The 15,652-nt window shown below is 44.7% G+C and overlaps 1 protein-coding gene across 2 annotated transcripts in view; it reads right to left on the bottom strand.

The window, feature by feature from the left end:
- The window catches only part of ttll9 (tubulin tyrosine ligase-like family, member 9), a 131,604-nt gene that overhangs the window by 93,929 nt on the left and 22,023 nt on the right, over positions 1-15,652 (bottom strand). For both annotated transcript variants that reach the window (XM_060835946.1, XM_060835947.1), the window contains exons 3-7: positions 13,202-13,294; positions 10,988-11,099; positions 8,453-8,638; positions 4,320-4,388; positions 421-511 (exon numbers count right to left, since the gene is read on the bottom strand). In XM_060835946.1, the coding sequence (XP_060691929.1) occupies positions 421-511; positions 4,320-4,388; positions 8,453-8,638; positions 10,988-11,099; positions 13,202-13,294 (551 nt within the window). The remainder of the gene's footprint in view (positions 1-420; positions 512-4,319; positions 4,389-8,452; positions 8,639-10,987; positions 11,100-13,201; positions 13,295-15,652) is intronic.

Here is a 15,652-nt window from a genome sequence, read left to right as displayed (position 1 = left end):
GCGGCTGACTGCCAATACTTGACCTGTTGCTCAGCTCAGCTTTAAAAATGGCACCATCACCAAGAGTCTTGGGGGATGCCAGCAGTGAATATTTTTGGATGTGGTGCAAAGGTAATAAACATAGTTTGGGAAGAGTGTGAGACAAATCTTGCCAAGAACCACAGGAAGAAATCCTCCATGAAACTCGATAAAACTGACACTTTGACAATTTTTGGTACAATTCGGTCCAGAATTAATATTTCAGGTTAACAATGCAGTCATCAGCATTGAAGGGAATAGGACCAGGAGAGCGTTTAAGCCCGGAGAAGGTAGGTGATGGCAAGAAGAGCAAAGGGGAAAATCTGTCTATCACAGGAGGAGGCCAGGGGAGATTAAATAACACTTCCACTTTACCTTTCTGTTAAAGATTAGACACAGTACCTCCAATTAGGTAGGGGTTCTCAATGTAGCGTTGTACAACGTAACTTTCCACAGCAACTTCATCCTTTGATTCATCAGCACGGTTCCCATCCTAGAGATAAAGAAATATATTTGAAAGAATAAAGATTCTTTCATTATCTGTTTCAGAAAAAAAATGCTGATATCAGACACTGTTCCTCATTGAGCTTCAGAGAAGAGGATTACTCCCCGCTAAGACCCCGCACAGTGAATATAACCTCCTACAGAGAGCCTCTCCCACTCCTGTGTTCCAGTAGTTTGCCCTGCCTGCATCAGTTCTCCTCTTTAAATTCATCAAGCTGCAATTTAGGAGGGATACAAACTATTACACCCATTTTGCGAGCGCATTGTAAGGATGCTGTCTTTTCAAAACTATAGATTCAATAAGAAAGAACTGTTTTAAAACCACGGTGGCACAGTGGATAGCACTGCTGCCTCACAGCACCAGAAACCAGGGTTCAATTCCCGGAGTTTGCACATTCTGCGTGGGCTTCCTCCAGGTGCTCCGGTTTCCTCCCACAGTCCAAAAAATGTGCAGGTTAGGTGAATTGGCCATGCTAAATTGCCCATAGTGTTAGGTGAAGAGGTAAATGTAGAGGAATGGGTCTGGGTGGGTTGCGCTTCGGTGGGTTGGTATGGCCTTGTTGGACCGAAGGGCCTGTTTCCACACTGTAAGTAATCTAATCTAATCTAATCACTGTCTGAGAGGATGGCTGTGCATTTTGAAAGCGAATAACCTGACACTTGTTGCTGACATCATGAAAACAACTGTTTGAACAAGCAGTAATCGGAGTTTGAGTTGCAGATGAGTTGCAGCAAAAGGCGTGTTTAGCTGCAGCTCCTGTTGGCAATAAATTGATTGGCCTTTGGACTAGGGATCAATTATCAATAATAGAGATACTTTTCTCTGCCAACAGCTGTGTATTTGGCTTTCAGGTTACTGAACAGCCTGGAGCAGGGAACACGTTACAGTGAGAGAGACACCGGCGTTCTTTTCTCTGTTTTCTGCGGTCAACTCACTGTAAACCTGAGCAAAACCAGTTTACCTTTTCTGCACCAATTGCTGAGAGTTGGGATCTTTAACTGGCAATTCTGAAACTCTTAGTAAGTGAACCAACCACCTTCTCTTACCAGTCAGTCAAAAGGCCCAGATAAGATTGACTCAAACAGCACACTAGCCAGCAGAGTCACAAGGATCATCTCAACAAAAATTGTGAACTAAGGCTCCAGACCTATCTTGCCAACGCCTTCCCTGTCCATATCCTATTTTACTGCGTGTGTGTATATATGTGCGTGCATGTGCATGTGTGTGTAAGGGGAGTATACAAAGGAATTAGAGTCTAATTGTTTGTAATAAATAGTAATTCTTGATCGATGCAGAAACCTGGTCCAAAATCTTTAGTTTTTGGAATGACTCTGAGAATAACGGGAATCCATTTCCAACACACTGGCCCAGTAAAGTATAACAACATGGTTTATGCAGAAACCTACAGCACCAGTCTCATCTTCAACTGTAGGCCTTAGCAAATTTTAAACTACTCCTCAGACAACTACAACTACTGGCAAGAGTCATGAAAAACACGACAGCAGATTGATGAGCTTTTTAAATAGCATTTACCAGGGGCATACTTTTGGCAAGTGCAACTGTATGTTTATGATAGGGGGTTAAAGCTGGAGCAATGTGTTTCAACTGACAGAACTGCTATCAAATGAGTGTTACATAGCATCATTAACTTGACTGAATTTTTCGAGGAAGTGACAAAGGTGCTCAATGAGAGTATAGCAGTGGATGTTGTTCACATGGACTTTAGTAAGACTTTTGACAAGGTCCCTTATGATAGGCTCATTAAAAAGATTAAGATGCAAGGGATCCAAGGTAACTTGGCCACTTGGATTTAGAACTGGCCTGCCCATATGGATTCAGGACTGGCTTGCCGATAGAAGGCAGAGGGTAGTGGTGGAAAGATGTTCTTCTGGCTGGAGATCTGTGACTTAGTGGTGTTAGGAATCCGTATTGGGACCTCTGCTGTTTGTGATATATAGAAATTACTTGGTTGAAAATTTAGACGGGTAAGTTAGTAAGTTTGTGTTGATACAAAGATCGGTGGAGTTGGGGATGATGTAGAAAATTGTCAAAGGGATAGAGATCAGTTGCAGGTATGGGCAGCGAAATGGCAGATGGAGTTTAATCTGGGTAACTGTGAGGTTCTACACTTGGGGAGATCAAATGTTAAGGAAAAATATACAGTTAACGGCAAGTCAGAAACTCTAGAAGTGAACCACCCACCTTCTCTCACCAATCAGTGGAAAAGTCCAGATAAAATGGACTGAAACAACGCGTTCACCTGTAGAATCATGAGCAAGGTTTGTGAAGGTTTGTAGCTCAGGTTGAGGTTTAGGGTGTAGGTTTGCTCGCTGAGCTGTAGGTTTGACATCCAGACGTTTCATTACCTGGCTAGAGGCCTGGCACTCCAACCACAACGCCATAAACAAACACACAGATCTAGATACCATCTATCAACCCCTCAGAAAACTTACAGGAAATGACATCACCATAAACCCCAGGAACCCCATCCAGGAGAAAGATATAAATAGAAAGCAGGAGACAACAGCTTCGCTTCACTTGGAGGTTGCCACTGATGATGTTACCGAGCCATGAAACACCTGGATATCAAACCTACAGCTCAGTGAGCAAACCTACACCCTGAACAATCATGAGCATCATCTCAACAAAACTAGCAAACAAACTAGCTACGAACCAGCCTTACCAACTTTTTCCCTGTCCATAACCTATTTTACTTTGTGCATGTATGTATGTGTGAGTGTGTCTGTGTGTAAGGGGACACTGTAACTAGAGTCTACCATGATAGAAAGAAAGTGAAAGAAGTGAAACGATCATGGTATTCGAACAGATGAAAGACTCAACAAACAATCAAGGTATTTTTCAATGTATAATTTCAGTTACATCACACTGTAAACTTTTGCTATAAATTGTATGCCTTACAATGGTGTCCTCCACAACCACCTGATGAAGGAGTGTCGCTCTGAAAGCTAGTGCTTCCAAATAAACCTGTTGGACTATAACCTGGTGGTGTGTGATTTTTAACTTTGTACAAAATTATGAGATACATAGATACGGTTGACTGCCAGAATCTTTTTCCCAGAGTTGAAATGTTTAAAACTAGGGGGCATTCATGTAAGGTGAGAGACGGAAAGTTCAAAGGAGATGGGAGGGGCAATTTTTTTTTACACGGAGTGGTAGATGTCTGGAACACACTGCCAGGGGTGGTGAGAGAGGCAGACACAACAGGGGCATTTAAGGGATTTTTAGCTAAGCACATGATTATGTAAGGAATGGAGAGATATGGATCAAGGACAGGCAGAAGGGATTAGTTTAATTTGGCGTCATGTTCAGCACAGTACTGTGGGGCAAAGCACCCGTACCTGTGCTGTACACTTCTATGTTCTATTAACACCATCATCAGAATGTTCTCTGATACGATGAGCACCAAAAATGTGAATGCATGTTATAGAACATAGAACAGTGCACCAGGTTCAGGCCCTGTACCCCATTGATGCTGTGCCAGCCTTTTATCCTACTCTAAGATCAAACTAACCTACAAAACCTTTATTTTACTGTTATCCACGTGTCTATCCAAGTATCGCTTAAATGACCTGAATATATCTGACTCTACTATCACCATGTCACCGTCACTATTCTGTATATGGCTCTCATAACTGAAAAAAAGAGCATCAAGGAGACAATCTTCATTCACAGAGCTGAAAAAACAAGTATTACAGGTCAAATCTGACATTCCTCACTTTCTAAAAGGAGGTAATATTTTCTACATGTTAGAACATTATTACAAGCAGAACATTACCTTTCTCCACTCCATAATATCTTTAAGTTTTCGGAAAAGAAAGATGCCTTTGCCCTGTGATCTTGCAACCTAAGTGGAACAGAAATACTTTGTCAGGAGATATTCAGCAGTAAAGAATATGCCATGAAATTGCTGGTTGTGTACAGGTACAATGAAATCACGTACCACCCGAAACTTCAAAGGCTGACAGAGTTACTTGAGTTACTTGACTGTGTAATCGGCCAGTCGCTGAGGTGACACTGGACTGCACCAATGCTAACAACGTTCACCTGTTTTTCAGCTTCACTTACTGTAATGTTTAATCCACCAAACAATTTAATCTACTATCTGTGCATCATCATTTCAGATATTTCTGCTTTATGAAAGTGTGGCATTTTTTTCCTCGCATTTGTTGCCCATGATGTTCTAAATGCATTTTATGTGGAACTCGTCCAACTGTTAATCATGTCTGGAGTAGAAAATCCATATCTCAGGCATATAGGAGGGTAAGAGCTGAAAATGTGTTGCTGGAAAAGCGCAGGTCAGGCAGCATCCAAAGAGCAGGAGAATCGACGTTTCGGGCATGAGTCCTTCTTCAGGAATGAGGAAAGTGTGTCCAGCAGGCCAAGATAAAAGGTAGGGAGGAGGGACTTGGGGGAGGGGCATTGGAAATGCGATAGGTGGAAGGAGGTTAAGGCGAGAGTGAACGCCCCTCCCCCAAGTGCCTCCTCCCTACCTTTTATCTTAGCCTGCTTGGCACACTCTCCTCATTCCTGAAGAAGGGCTCATGCCCGAAACGTCGATTCTCCTGCTCTTTGGATGCTGCCTGACCTGCTGAGCTTTTCCAGCAACACGTTTTCAGCTCTGATCTCCAGCATCTGCAGTCCTCACTTTCTCCATATAGGAGGATAAGTACTACACAGTTCACAACACACAAAGCACTGTTGTAAGTGTGATACAGAGTTTCCTCCACAGTCTGTGGCATAAACCAACCCAGTGCTGAGCATACTCTGGCACTCTTATTTGTTCACCTACTGTTCATACAGTCAGTTGAGCAGATTGTGTTTCTGAGAAATATGGACTTCACTTCAAAGTTACAATATTGATAAGTACATTAGCTTGTGTGTAACCAGAGATTGGTGGTAGTTGGAGAACCATGTCAAGTCATAGTGACTTAATAACCAGTTTAGGGTACACAGCGGACACAGCACAGGGTACCTACATACGGATAGTGTGAGGAGCACATGAGTACGGGGTCCACTACTGACTGTGGGCTGTGTGTATGGTACCCGGGTGTTGGGTTTATTGTGGGCTATGTGTGGGGTACCCGGGTCTGGGGTTTATTGTGGGCTGTGTGTGGTATCCGGATCTGGGGTTTATTGTGGGCTGTGTGTGCGGTACCTGGTCTGGGGGATATTGTGGGCTGTGTGTGAGATAACCGGGTCTGGGGTTTATTGTGGGCTGTGTGTGAGATACCCGGGTCTGGGGTTTATTGTGGGCTGTGCGTGTGGGATTGGGGTCTGGGGTTTATTGTGGGTTGTGCGTGTGGTACCTGGGTCAGGGGGATATTAAGGGCTGTGTGTATGGTTCGCAGTTCTGGGTTTTATTGTGGGCTGTGTGTGTGGGATTGGGGTCTGGAGTTTATTGTGGGCTGTGTGTGTGGTACCCGGGTCTGGGGTTTATTGTGGGCTGTGTGTGTGGGATTGGGGTCTGGGGTTTATTGTCGGCTGTGTGTGTGGTACCCGGGTCTGGGATTTATTGTGGGCTGTGTGTGGTATCCGGATCTGGGGTTTATTGTGGGCTGTGTGTGAGATAACCGGGTCTGGGGTTTATTGTGGGCTGTGTGTGAGATACCCGGGTCTGGGGTTTATTGTGGGCTGTGCGTGTGGGATTGGGGTCTGGGGTTTATTGTGGGTTGTGCGTGTGGTACCTGGGTCAGGGGGATATTAAGGGCTGTGTGTATGGTTCGCAGTTCTAGGTTTTATTGTGGGCTCTGTGTATGGTTCGCAGTTCTGGGTTTTATTGTGGGCTGTGTGTGTGGGATTGGGGTCTGGAGTTTATTGTGGGCTGTGTGTGTGGTACCCGGGTCTGGGGTTTATTGTGGGCTGTGTGTGTGGGATTGAGGTCTGGGGTTTATTGTGGGCTGCGTGTGTGGTACCCATGTCTGGGGTTTATTGTGGGCTGTGTATGTGGTATTGGGGTCTGGGGTTTATTGTGGGCTGTGTGTGTGGGATTGAGGGCTGGGGTTTATTGTGGGCTGTGTGTGTGGAATTGGGGTCTGAGGTTTATTGTGGGCTGCGTGTGTGGGATTGGGGTCTGGGATTTATTGTGGGCTGTGTGTGTGGGATTGGGGTCTGGAGTTTATTGTGGGCTGTGTGTGTGGTACACGGGTCTGGGGTTTATTGTGGGCTGTGTGTGTGGGATTGGGGTCTGGGGTTTATTGTGGGCTGCGTGTGTGGTACCCATGTCTGGGGTTTATTGTGGGCTGTGTATGTGGTATTGGGGTCTGGGGTTTATTGTGGGCTGTGTGTGTGGGATTGAGGGCTGGGGTTTATTGTGGGCTGTGTGTGTGGAATTGGGGTCTGAGGTTTATTGTGGGCTGCGTGTGTGGGATTGGGGTCTGGGATTTATTGTGGGCTGTGTGTGTGGGATTGGGGTCTGGGATTTATTGTGGGCTGTGTGTGTGGTACACGGGTCTGGGGTTTATTGTGGGCTGTGTGTGTGGGATTGGGGTCTGGGGTTTATTGTGGGCTGTGTGTGTGGTACACGGGTCTGGGATTTATTGTGGGCTGTGTGTGTGGTATTGGGGTCTGGGGTTTATTGTGGGCTGTGTGTGTGGGATTGGGGTCTGGGGTTTATTGTCGGCTGTGTGTGTGGGATTGGGGTCTGGGGTTTATTGTGGGCTGTGTGTGTGGGATTGGGGTCTGGGGTTTATTGTGGGCTGTGTGTGTGTGTGGTACCTGGGTCTGGGGTTTACTGTGGGCTGTGTGTGTGGTATTGGGGTCTGGGGTTTATTGTGGGCTGTGTGTGTGGTACCTGGGTCTGGGGTTTACTGTGGGCTGTGTGTGTGGTACCTGGGTCTGGGGTTTACTGTGGGCTGTGTGTGTGGTACCCGGGTCTGGGGTTTACTGTGGGCTGTGTGTGTGGTACCCGGGTCTGGGGTTTACTGTGGGCTGTGTGTGTGGTACCCGGGTCTGGGGTTTATTGTGGGCTGTGTGTGTAGTACCTGGGTCTGGGGGATATTGTGGGCTGTGTGTGTGGTACCCAGGTCTGGGGTTTATTGTGGGCTGTGTGCGTGGTACCCGGGTCTGGGGTTTACTGTGGGCTGTGTGTGTAAACCGGGTCTGGAGCTTGTTGTGGGCTGTGCGTGTGGTACCCGGGTCTGGGGTTTATTGTGGGCTGTGTGTGTTGGATTGGGGTCTGAAGTTTATTGTGGGCTGCGTGTGTGGTACCCGGGTCTGGGGTTTATTGTGGGCTGTGTGCGTGGGATTGGGGTCTGGGGTTTATTGTGGGCTGCGTGTGTGGTACCCATGTCTGGAGTTTATTGTGGGCTGTGTGTGCGGTACCCAGGTCTGGAGTTTATTGTGGGCTGTGTGTGTGGTACACAGGCCTGGGATTTATTGTGGGCTATGTGTCTAGTACCTGTGTCTGGGGTTTATTGTGGACTGTGTGTGTGGTACCTGGGTCTGGGGTTTATTGTGGGCTGTGTGTGGAAACCGGGTCTGGAGTTTATTGTGGGCTGTGTGTCTAGTACCTGTGTCTGGGGGATATTGTGGGCTGTGCGTGTGGTACCCGGGTTTGGGGTTTATTGTGGGCTGTGCATGTGGTACCCGCGTCTGGGGTCTATTGTGGGCTGTGCGTGTGGTACCCGGGTCTGGGCGTTATTGTGGGCTGTGCGTGTGATACCTGGGTCTGGGGTTTACTGTGGGCTGTGTGCGTGGGATTGGGGTCTGGTGTTTATTGTGGGGTGTGTGTGTGTGTGTGTGTGTGTGTGTGTGTGTGTGTGTGTGTGTGTGTGTGAGAGAGACCCGGGTCTGGGGTTTACTGTGAGCTGTATGCTGGAGTACCCACAGATATCTGGGACTAGGGTGCCCTATGGACAGTATACGAATTTGGGTAAGTGACGTATGCCTCTCTGTTGAGTATTTTCTCACCGGTTTCATAATCCAGGTGATTCCAGGATTCCTCTTGAACTCCTCCACAAAAAGGTGGTACTCCACAGGCAGCTCAAATGTTTTGGGAAAAAAGTCACATTTCGCTGCCTCCTGCTTCCCCTGCTCACGCTCCAGCTGCTTGCGAAACCTCTTCAGGTTTTTCACCATAAAATTTTTCCGTGTCAACTTCCAAGCAAAAAAAAAACAGATTGTATGAACATCTAAACCTCTGACATGTAGTGCTAGGGACCTGTTGGAATAATTCTTCATGACCCAAGTCAAATCAAGGTAGGGGTTTCATGGTGAGTGTTAGGGTCTTATTGAATGTAGTGGGACAGAGGGACCTTGGAGTTCTGGTGCACAGTTCTCTGAGAGTGGAGTCACAGATAGACAGGGGAGTGAAGGCGGCTTTTGGCACACTGACCTTCATCAGTCAGGGCATTGAGTATAGAATTTGGGAAGTTATGTTGCAGTTGTACAGGATGTTGGTGATGCCACACTTGGAGTATTGTGTTCAGTTTTGGTCACCGTGCTGTAGGAAGAATGTCATTAAAGTGGAAAGACTGCAGAAGAGATTTACAAGGATGTTGCCAGGATCCAACAGTCTGAGTTCTATGGTGAGGTTGCATAAGTGAGGATTTATTTTTTAGAGCATAGGAGATTGAGGGTGGACCTTATATAAGATCATAACAGGCATGGATAGGGTGACTGCACTCAGTCTTTTTTACAGAGTTGGGGAATCGAGGACTAGAGGACACCAGTTTAAGGTTAAACGGGACAAAGTAAAAGGGATTCCGAGAGACAACATTTTTAGAGAGGGTAGTACGCATACGGCATGAGCTGCCAGCCAAAGTTGTTTAGACAGGCACATTAATAACATTGAAAAGGCATTTAACAAATACATGGATAGGAAAGGTTTAGAAGGATATGGGCAAAGTGCAGGGAAATAGGGTTAGCGTAGATGGACATTTTGATCGGTGTGGACCAGTTTGGGCCAAAGGGCCTGTCTTCATGCTGTAGGATTCTATGACTCTATCTAACCCCATTCTTTAACGGTGGCCCACATCATTGGCTTAAGTCACAAGGGCTGCCTGAGACCTAATGCATGAAAGGAAGAGGTGACAGATATGTTCATGAAGGGTTAATTGTCTTTGAATTAGCTGTATAAATAGGAGGAGTTTGTAATCAATGGGATGGGGATCTCATGGTGCCATGGTATATCATCCCGACCTTGGAACCAGTGGCACAGGTTCAAGTCCCACTCATTCCAGAGGTGTGCAATGACACCCATGAACAGCTTGATTCGAAAGGTTTTAGTAATTATTGAGCTGGAGTGTGGCTAACTGAAATAAAGCTCCCACTAAAAGTGTGGACTTGGACTCTGTTTAAATACAGTTATCTCCTGGCGCATAACATCAGTGTCAAGTAGAATAAAATAGCAGAAAACATATTTGGTAATGCACAGGGAGTCCAAACAACACGGATCTTGATCACTGATGCGTAAAGTCTGTTTTCATAGCTCTCAGCAACAACTTTCATTTGTATAATGCCTTTAGGAAAATAGCCTCACGTGCTACACAGGTGTGCTCCGGGTGACAGTTCACACTGAGTCACAAAGGGAAATCAGTACCAAAAGCTAGTAGGGAAGTGAGTTATAAGGAAGGAGGACAAAGCTGGAGAAGGTTAAGGAGGGAATTTCAAGATACCTGGCCGATAACTGAAGGCAGGGCCATCCATGATCATGCAATTACAAATCAGAGAACTAGAGGGGCATAGAAATTGCAGAAGTTTGCACATTTACAGGAGATTACAGAAAAACGGAACATGGAGTCCGTACAGGAATGTAAACATATCTTCCTTAAAATCAACTCCTTTGATCACCGTGCCCTCCTTAATCTTCAGTACAAGTCATTGAGACATTCTGTCTGTGTTAAAGACAAGTTGACTCAAGGTGGTGGGGAATGAGGACTGGAAAATGGGGAAGGAGGAAATGGCAAAGGTTACAAAGAGAGCGTGATGCATAATCGCCATTGTCCAAGACCAAATATCATCCTATTATTTTTAGGATTTGAAGGTGCCGGTGTTGGACTGGGGTGTACAAAGTTAAAAATCACACAACACCAGGCTATAGTCCAACAGGTTTATTTGGGAGCACTAGGTTTCGGAGCGACACTCCTTCATCAGGTAGTTGTGGAATATAAGACCATAGGACACAGAATTTATAGTATTTTTGTTAAGTCTCTCACCTTTTACAAAGATGAGAGACTTAACAAACAATCCAGGTCTTTTCAATTTCAGTTGCATCACACTGTAAACTTTTGTTATAAATTCCGTGTCCTACAATCTTATACTCCACAGCGACCTGATGAAGAAGCAGCGCTCCAAAAGCTAGTGCTTCCAAATAAACCTGTTTGACTATAACCTGGTGCAGTATGACTTTTAATATTATTTTTTAAATCGGGATGGTTCTGGTGATTCCACTTAATGGTAATTATTTCTACCAGGCTAGGGAGCAATAAGACTTGACTTTCATACCTCATAGTGGTTGCGAAAGTGACAGACACGAACATGCTCATCCATATACGTGTAGCCAAAGTTCTCACGTAGCCAACTGATGTCACACCAGTAAAAGTCCCAATCCCCTTCACTGTCAACAGAGAGAACTGAATGAGAAGACAGACATGAACATACAGCAAGACGTAAAGACACGATCCAAAATATTTTGTAACAGAAAGCCACATCATGGATCATCAAATACACAGTTCACTAAACAGACCACGGAAAAGAATTGTAAATACATTGCGAACAAAGCTGAACGTATTCAGGTAGCTCAGACCAAAACCATAAAACGTTAATCCAAGGGACCAGACCTCATATCTCCAGCCTCTATTCTTGAGAAGAGATTTTCACTTGAGAGTAATTTAATAGATGCTTTCAAAACTAAACAGAAGCAAAACCTGGACTCTATATCACCACTTATTTTAAGTTCCACACAACTTCCACAAACTTCAGAAAGGGACAGTATAGAATGCCACCTTACTGAAAGAGTTTATGTACATGCAGCTAACAACTGGGCAATCGGTGCCCTGAATTGATGCCAAGGCTTCCATCACACTCCACTGTTTTAACCTAGATGCAGCTGAACACACGCTCAGTATTACACTACACCTCCCTCGCCAGCTATAAATAAACGGTCATGAATTCCTTCTTTCATAGGCAGTTCCCTCAGGATGGAGGATACCTTGCTTCCACTCTTGTTCAATGGCTTTTGAGATATATAGTAAGTTGAATGCACAATCTACAGACTCTGCCAAGTGCAAACTAGGTGGAGTTTGTGAGGGTCAGCTGGAGGGGTTGTTTGAAGAGTGTGACTCCTCATCAAATTTCTCAATGTCTCTGGTGCTCTTCGGAATGAGCTTTATTCTTTTATGGCTTTGAATGTACCCACATGCATTATTAGACACCAATGCCAGGTATTTATTCAAAAGCAGTGCCACCTCCTGGTCCCCCAATATTATTTCCCAGCCTCATTCCTTAAGGGGCCTAGGCTGACTTTGGCCTCTCTCTTCCTTTTGATCTATTTCAAGAGGAGGATCAGGGAAGACACCTGAGAACAGCCATGCTCTGCTAACATTCTGCATGACTGAACAATGTGTGATACCAGTAACCTCAGCCAGGTCTCCCTCATCACTTATATCCCGTACCCCTTACCTTTCGTCCATTACTGACTGCCAAACCATGCTCTTTCTGACAAGAATGAACATCACCAGAGAACAGCGTTGTGATGTGTTTCCCTGGTGACTGCGGCATGGCTGATGGATGACAGTAGGCCTCCAATTCAGGAGACTGTAGATGGCATAGAAAGACCAGTTTCACGTCACTATATTGAACAGGAGTAAGGGAGTTACCTCGTCCTTCAACCAATATCACAAAAGCACATGAAGACACCTGGAGGTGGTGAATGATACCATACGAAAGCACATCTTCCATTTCTCCTTCCTGCTCTGAGTCCTAGACTGGGACTTACACTGCCAGGTGTGAACACGTGCACATCCCTCTCTAGCTGAGTCTCTAAATGTTAACAGTTTCAGCCTCTGAACTCACGGTTTCAAGTGTAAGAATAAGTGACTCTGTTCTTCCATCTTCCACTACTGATGGCAGGTCTTCCTGTTCGAGACTACCCTGAACTAAGAAAGGTACAAGGGCTTGGTTGTGGTGAGTAGACAGCAGAGAACAGGACACGACTTCCCAAAGTGGGGCTCGGGATCATGTGTGGGATAACAATGGCTGCCATGAAGATCTGATTGTAACAACTGCATCCCATATGTAACAGGTCCCACTTATACAGAATGCTGCTCTCTCTTTACATACACAAATGCATGTACACTGACGCTTAGACTTGCCACAACTTTGAAGCCTCAAAAAGGAATTACAATAAGCAAAAGTCAGGGAAGCATTGAAGCAGAAATTATGTGCTTAGAAACATCTTCAATTTTCAATTTTAAAGAAACATTTGTATGTGAAGGAAGTGAAATGAGGTTTAGCTAGGTGAATAGTCACATAATTGATAGTCCTGGTCCCGCTCCCGGTCCTGGTCATTATAGCTATTCACCTCCCACTGTGTGTCCTGAGCTGCTATTTGTTCAGGATATGTCACCTTTGAGTTTGTTTCTCAGAAGCACATCAAGTTATTAAGAGCTTTCAATGAACACCTATCCCCTTGTCAGACAGAAATGAAGAGACACTCACTCTTTGACTTCAACCCATCCAGGTCGCTGACGAAGAACATCAAGAATAGTGTTGGTCAAAACACATTTGAATCGGATGCTGCTGCGTTGCTCCCTAATGTGAAGAATTACATTACTTGTTCATTAATAACCAGGTTATACTGTTAACCCACCATAATCAGAGAATACTGTTAACTTACAATAACCAGAACGTAGTTACCTACAATAAGCAGAGTGTACAGTTAATCCACAAGGGAGGAGGACAAGGTACGGGACAAGGGTACGGTGGGGGGGCGGCGGGGGGGGGTGGTGGTGGTGAAGTGGTAGTGATAGAAGATTGTTTAGTCAGGGAGAAATTATATTCCTGTGGTTACAGACCTGGCATCAAGATGCTGCTGCCTCGGTGCCAGGTCAAGGATGTCTTAAAGAGGATACAGGACATTATTCTGGGGATCATGAACAGCCAGAGGTTGGGGTCCACATCATGATTTAGGTGGGAAAGAGAATGAGGTCCTGAAAGCAGATTTTTGGGAGCTAAAATGGAGACTGAAAAGCATGTTCAGCAAAGCAGTAACCTCAGGATTATCTTCAGCTCTACAGGCTACTGAATATAGAAACAGGGAAATGGAGAGATTGTGCACAGCTGGAAAGCTGGTAAAGGAGGCTTTCTGAGGCATTCGGATTGGTTCAGACTAATGCTTCCAAATAAACCTGTTGGACTATAACCTGGAATTGGGTGATTTTTAACTTTGTCCACCCAGGCCAAACTCGCACTTCCATGCATAAACCTCCATGAATATTATGATCTCAGCTGATATTCTTTCCAGACAAGTCAGATCTCAAAGTGAAATCTTGGCTCATATTTTGCTTTGTTTTGGCTTTAATGAGGTGAACTCTCACTGAGACAGGAACCTGCAATGTTGCTGATTTTGTTTTATTAATAAATATAAATTTATTCTTAAAATAAACACAGATAAATGGAGTAAACAAATGCTCAAAGTTTTAAACACACAGTAAAATTATAATCCCATTAATGTGCCACAGTCTTATTGAATGGCAGATCAGGCTCGAGGAGTCAAGTGGCTTTTTCCCATTCCTATTTCTCATGGTCTTTTTTCCCAAAACACTCTTTTACAAGTTTCAAAAATAAAAAAAATCCCTTGTACAGTAATCAACAGCAACCTTTGCACAATACTGCCACCAGAACCCCTTTCTCTCAATCCCTGGTAGATTGAAGGTAGCTGTGACCTTAACTCCTCGACTGGAATTTCTGACAACTTATTCCTGAAGCTCTCATACACTTAAGCTTAAATAACCTCAGTTTAAGTCTTCTTTGAGGTTGTATCCCAACACTTCTGGTCTGAGTCTAACACTAACCCCTTACTCTAGGTGATCAGGTTTAATTAATTTGGGCGGCACGGTGGCACAGTGGTTTGCACTGCTGCCTCACAGCGCCAGGGACCTGGGTTCAATTCCCGACTCAGGCGACTGACTGTGTGGAGTTTGCACATTCTCCCCGTGTCTGCGTGGGTTTCCTCCGGGTGCTCCGGTTTCCTCCCACAGTCCAAAGATGTACAGGTCAGGTGAATTGGCCATGCTAAATTGCCCGTAGTGTTAGGTAAGGGGTATATGTAGGGGTATGGGTGGGTTGCACTTCGGCGGGTCGGTGTGGACTTGTTGGGCCGAAAGGGCCTGTTTCCACACTGTAAGTAATCTAATCTAATCTAAATTCTCTCCTTCTCAGGAGAATTGCTGTATACGTGCACCTCCTCACAAGGACTTCACACAACTGGCCAAAATGAAGTAAACTTGAAACAGAAATATCTCCCTCCAAGCTATGAATGCTCCTCTTAGGCTTAAAAAGAATGCCCCAATGAGAAATTTGCAATAGAAACCTCACTACATCATGAAAAAAGTAAACTAAAGCCCATTAAGCTGTCCAAAGTAGACATCACAAACTATTTTAAAAGAAATCACCATGGCTACAGAAACATTTACAATTGTAAACTTCTGACACATAGAAAACCCATGTTATAAACCAACTTAAAATAACAAAGATAATTCAAAACACAAACTTAAAATGAATGATATTAAAGATATATATAAATCAGGCAATTTACATCAGAATATCCTTTCAGAAAGCATGCCTAGTGCTGTTGGAGGTGTTAAACTAGATTAGCAAGTGGATGGGAACCAGCGGACAGATACAGATAGGTCTATTTCAGAGGAAATAATAGAAGACAGAAAATGTGAGAAAAAAAAATACTGCACAGGAGCTTGGCAGTGTTAAAAGGTGTATATGTAAATGCAGAAAATATAGCAAACAAAGCTAATGAGCAGACACCTCAGTTTGGCACCTGGCAGCATGATATCATTTCTGGAAGAGAAACTTGGCTTAAAGAGGGCAGAATGGTAGCTCAGCATCCCTAGATGCTAAGGCTTTCAGGCAGAATAGACAGAGAGAGATGGAAAT

The sequence above is a fragment of the Hemiscyllium ocellatum genome, chromosome 15 (assembly GCF_020745735.1).
Source record: "Hemiscyllium ocellatum isolate sHemOce1 chromosome 15, sHemOce1.pat.X.cur, whole genome shotgun sequence".
Lineage (NCBI taxonomy): Eukaryota > Metazoa > Chordata > Chondrichthyes > Orectolobiformes > Hemiscylliidae > Hemiscyllium > Hemiscyllium ocellatum.
This window is presented reverse-complemented; position numbering and strand designations above follow the sequence as displayed.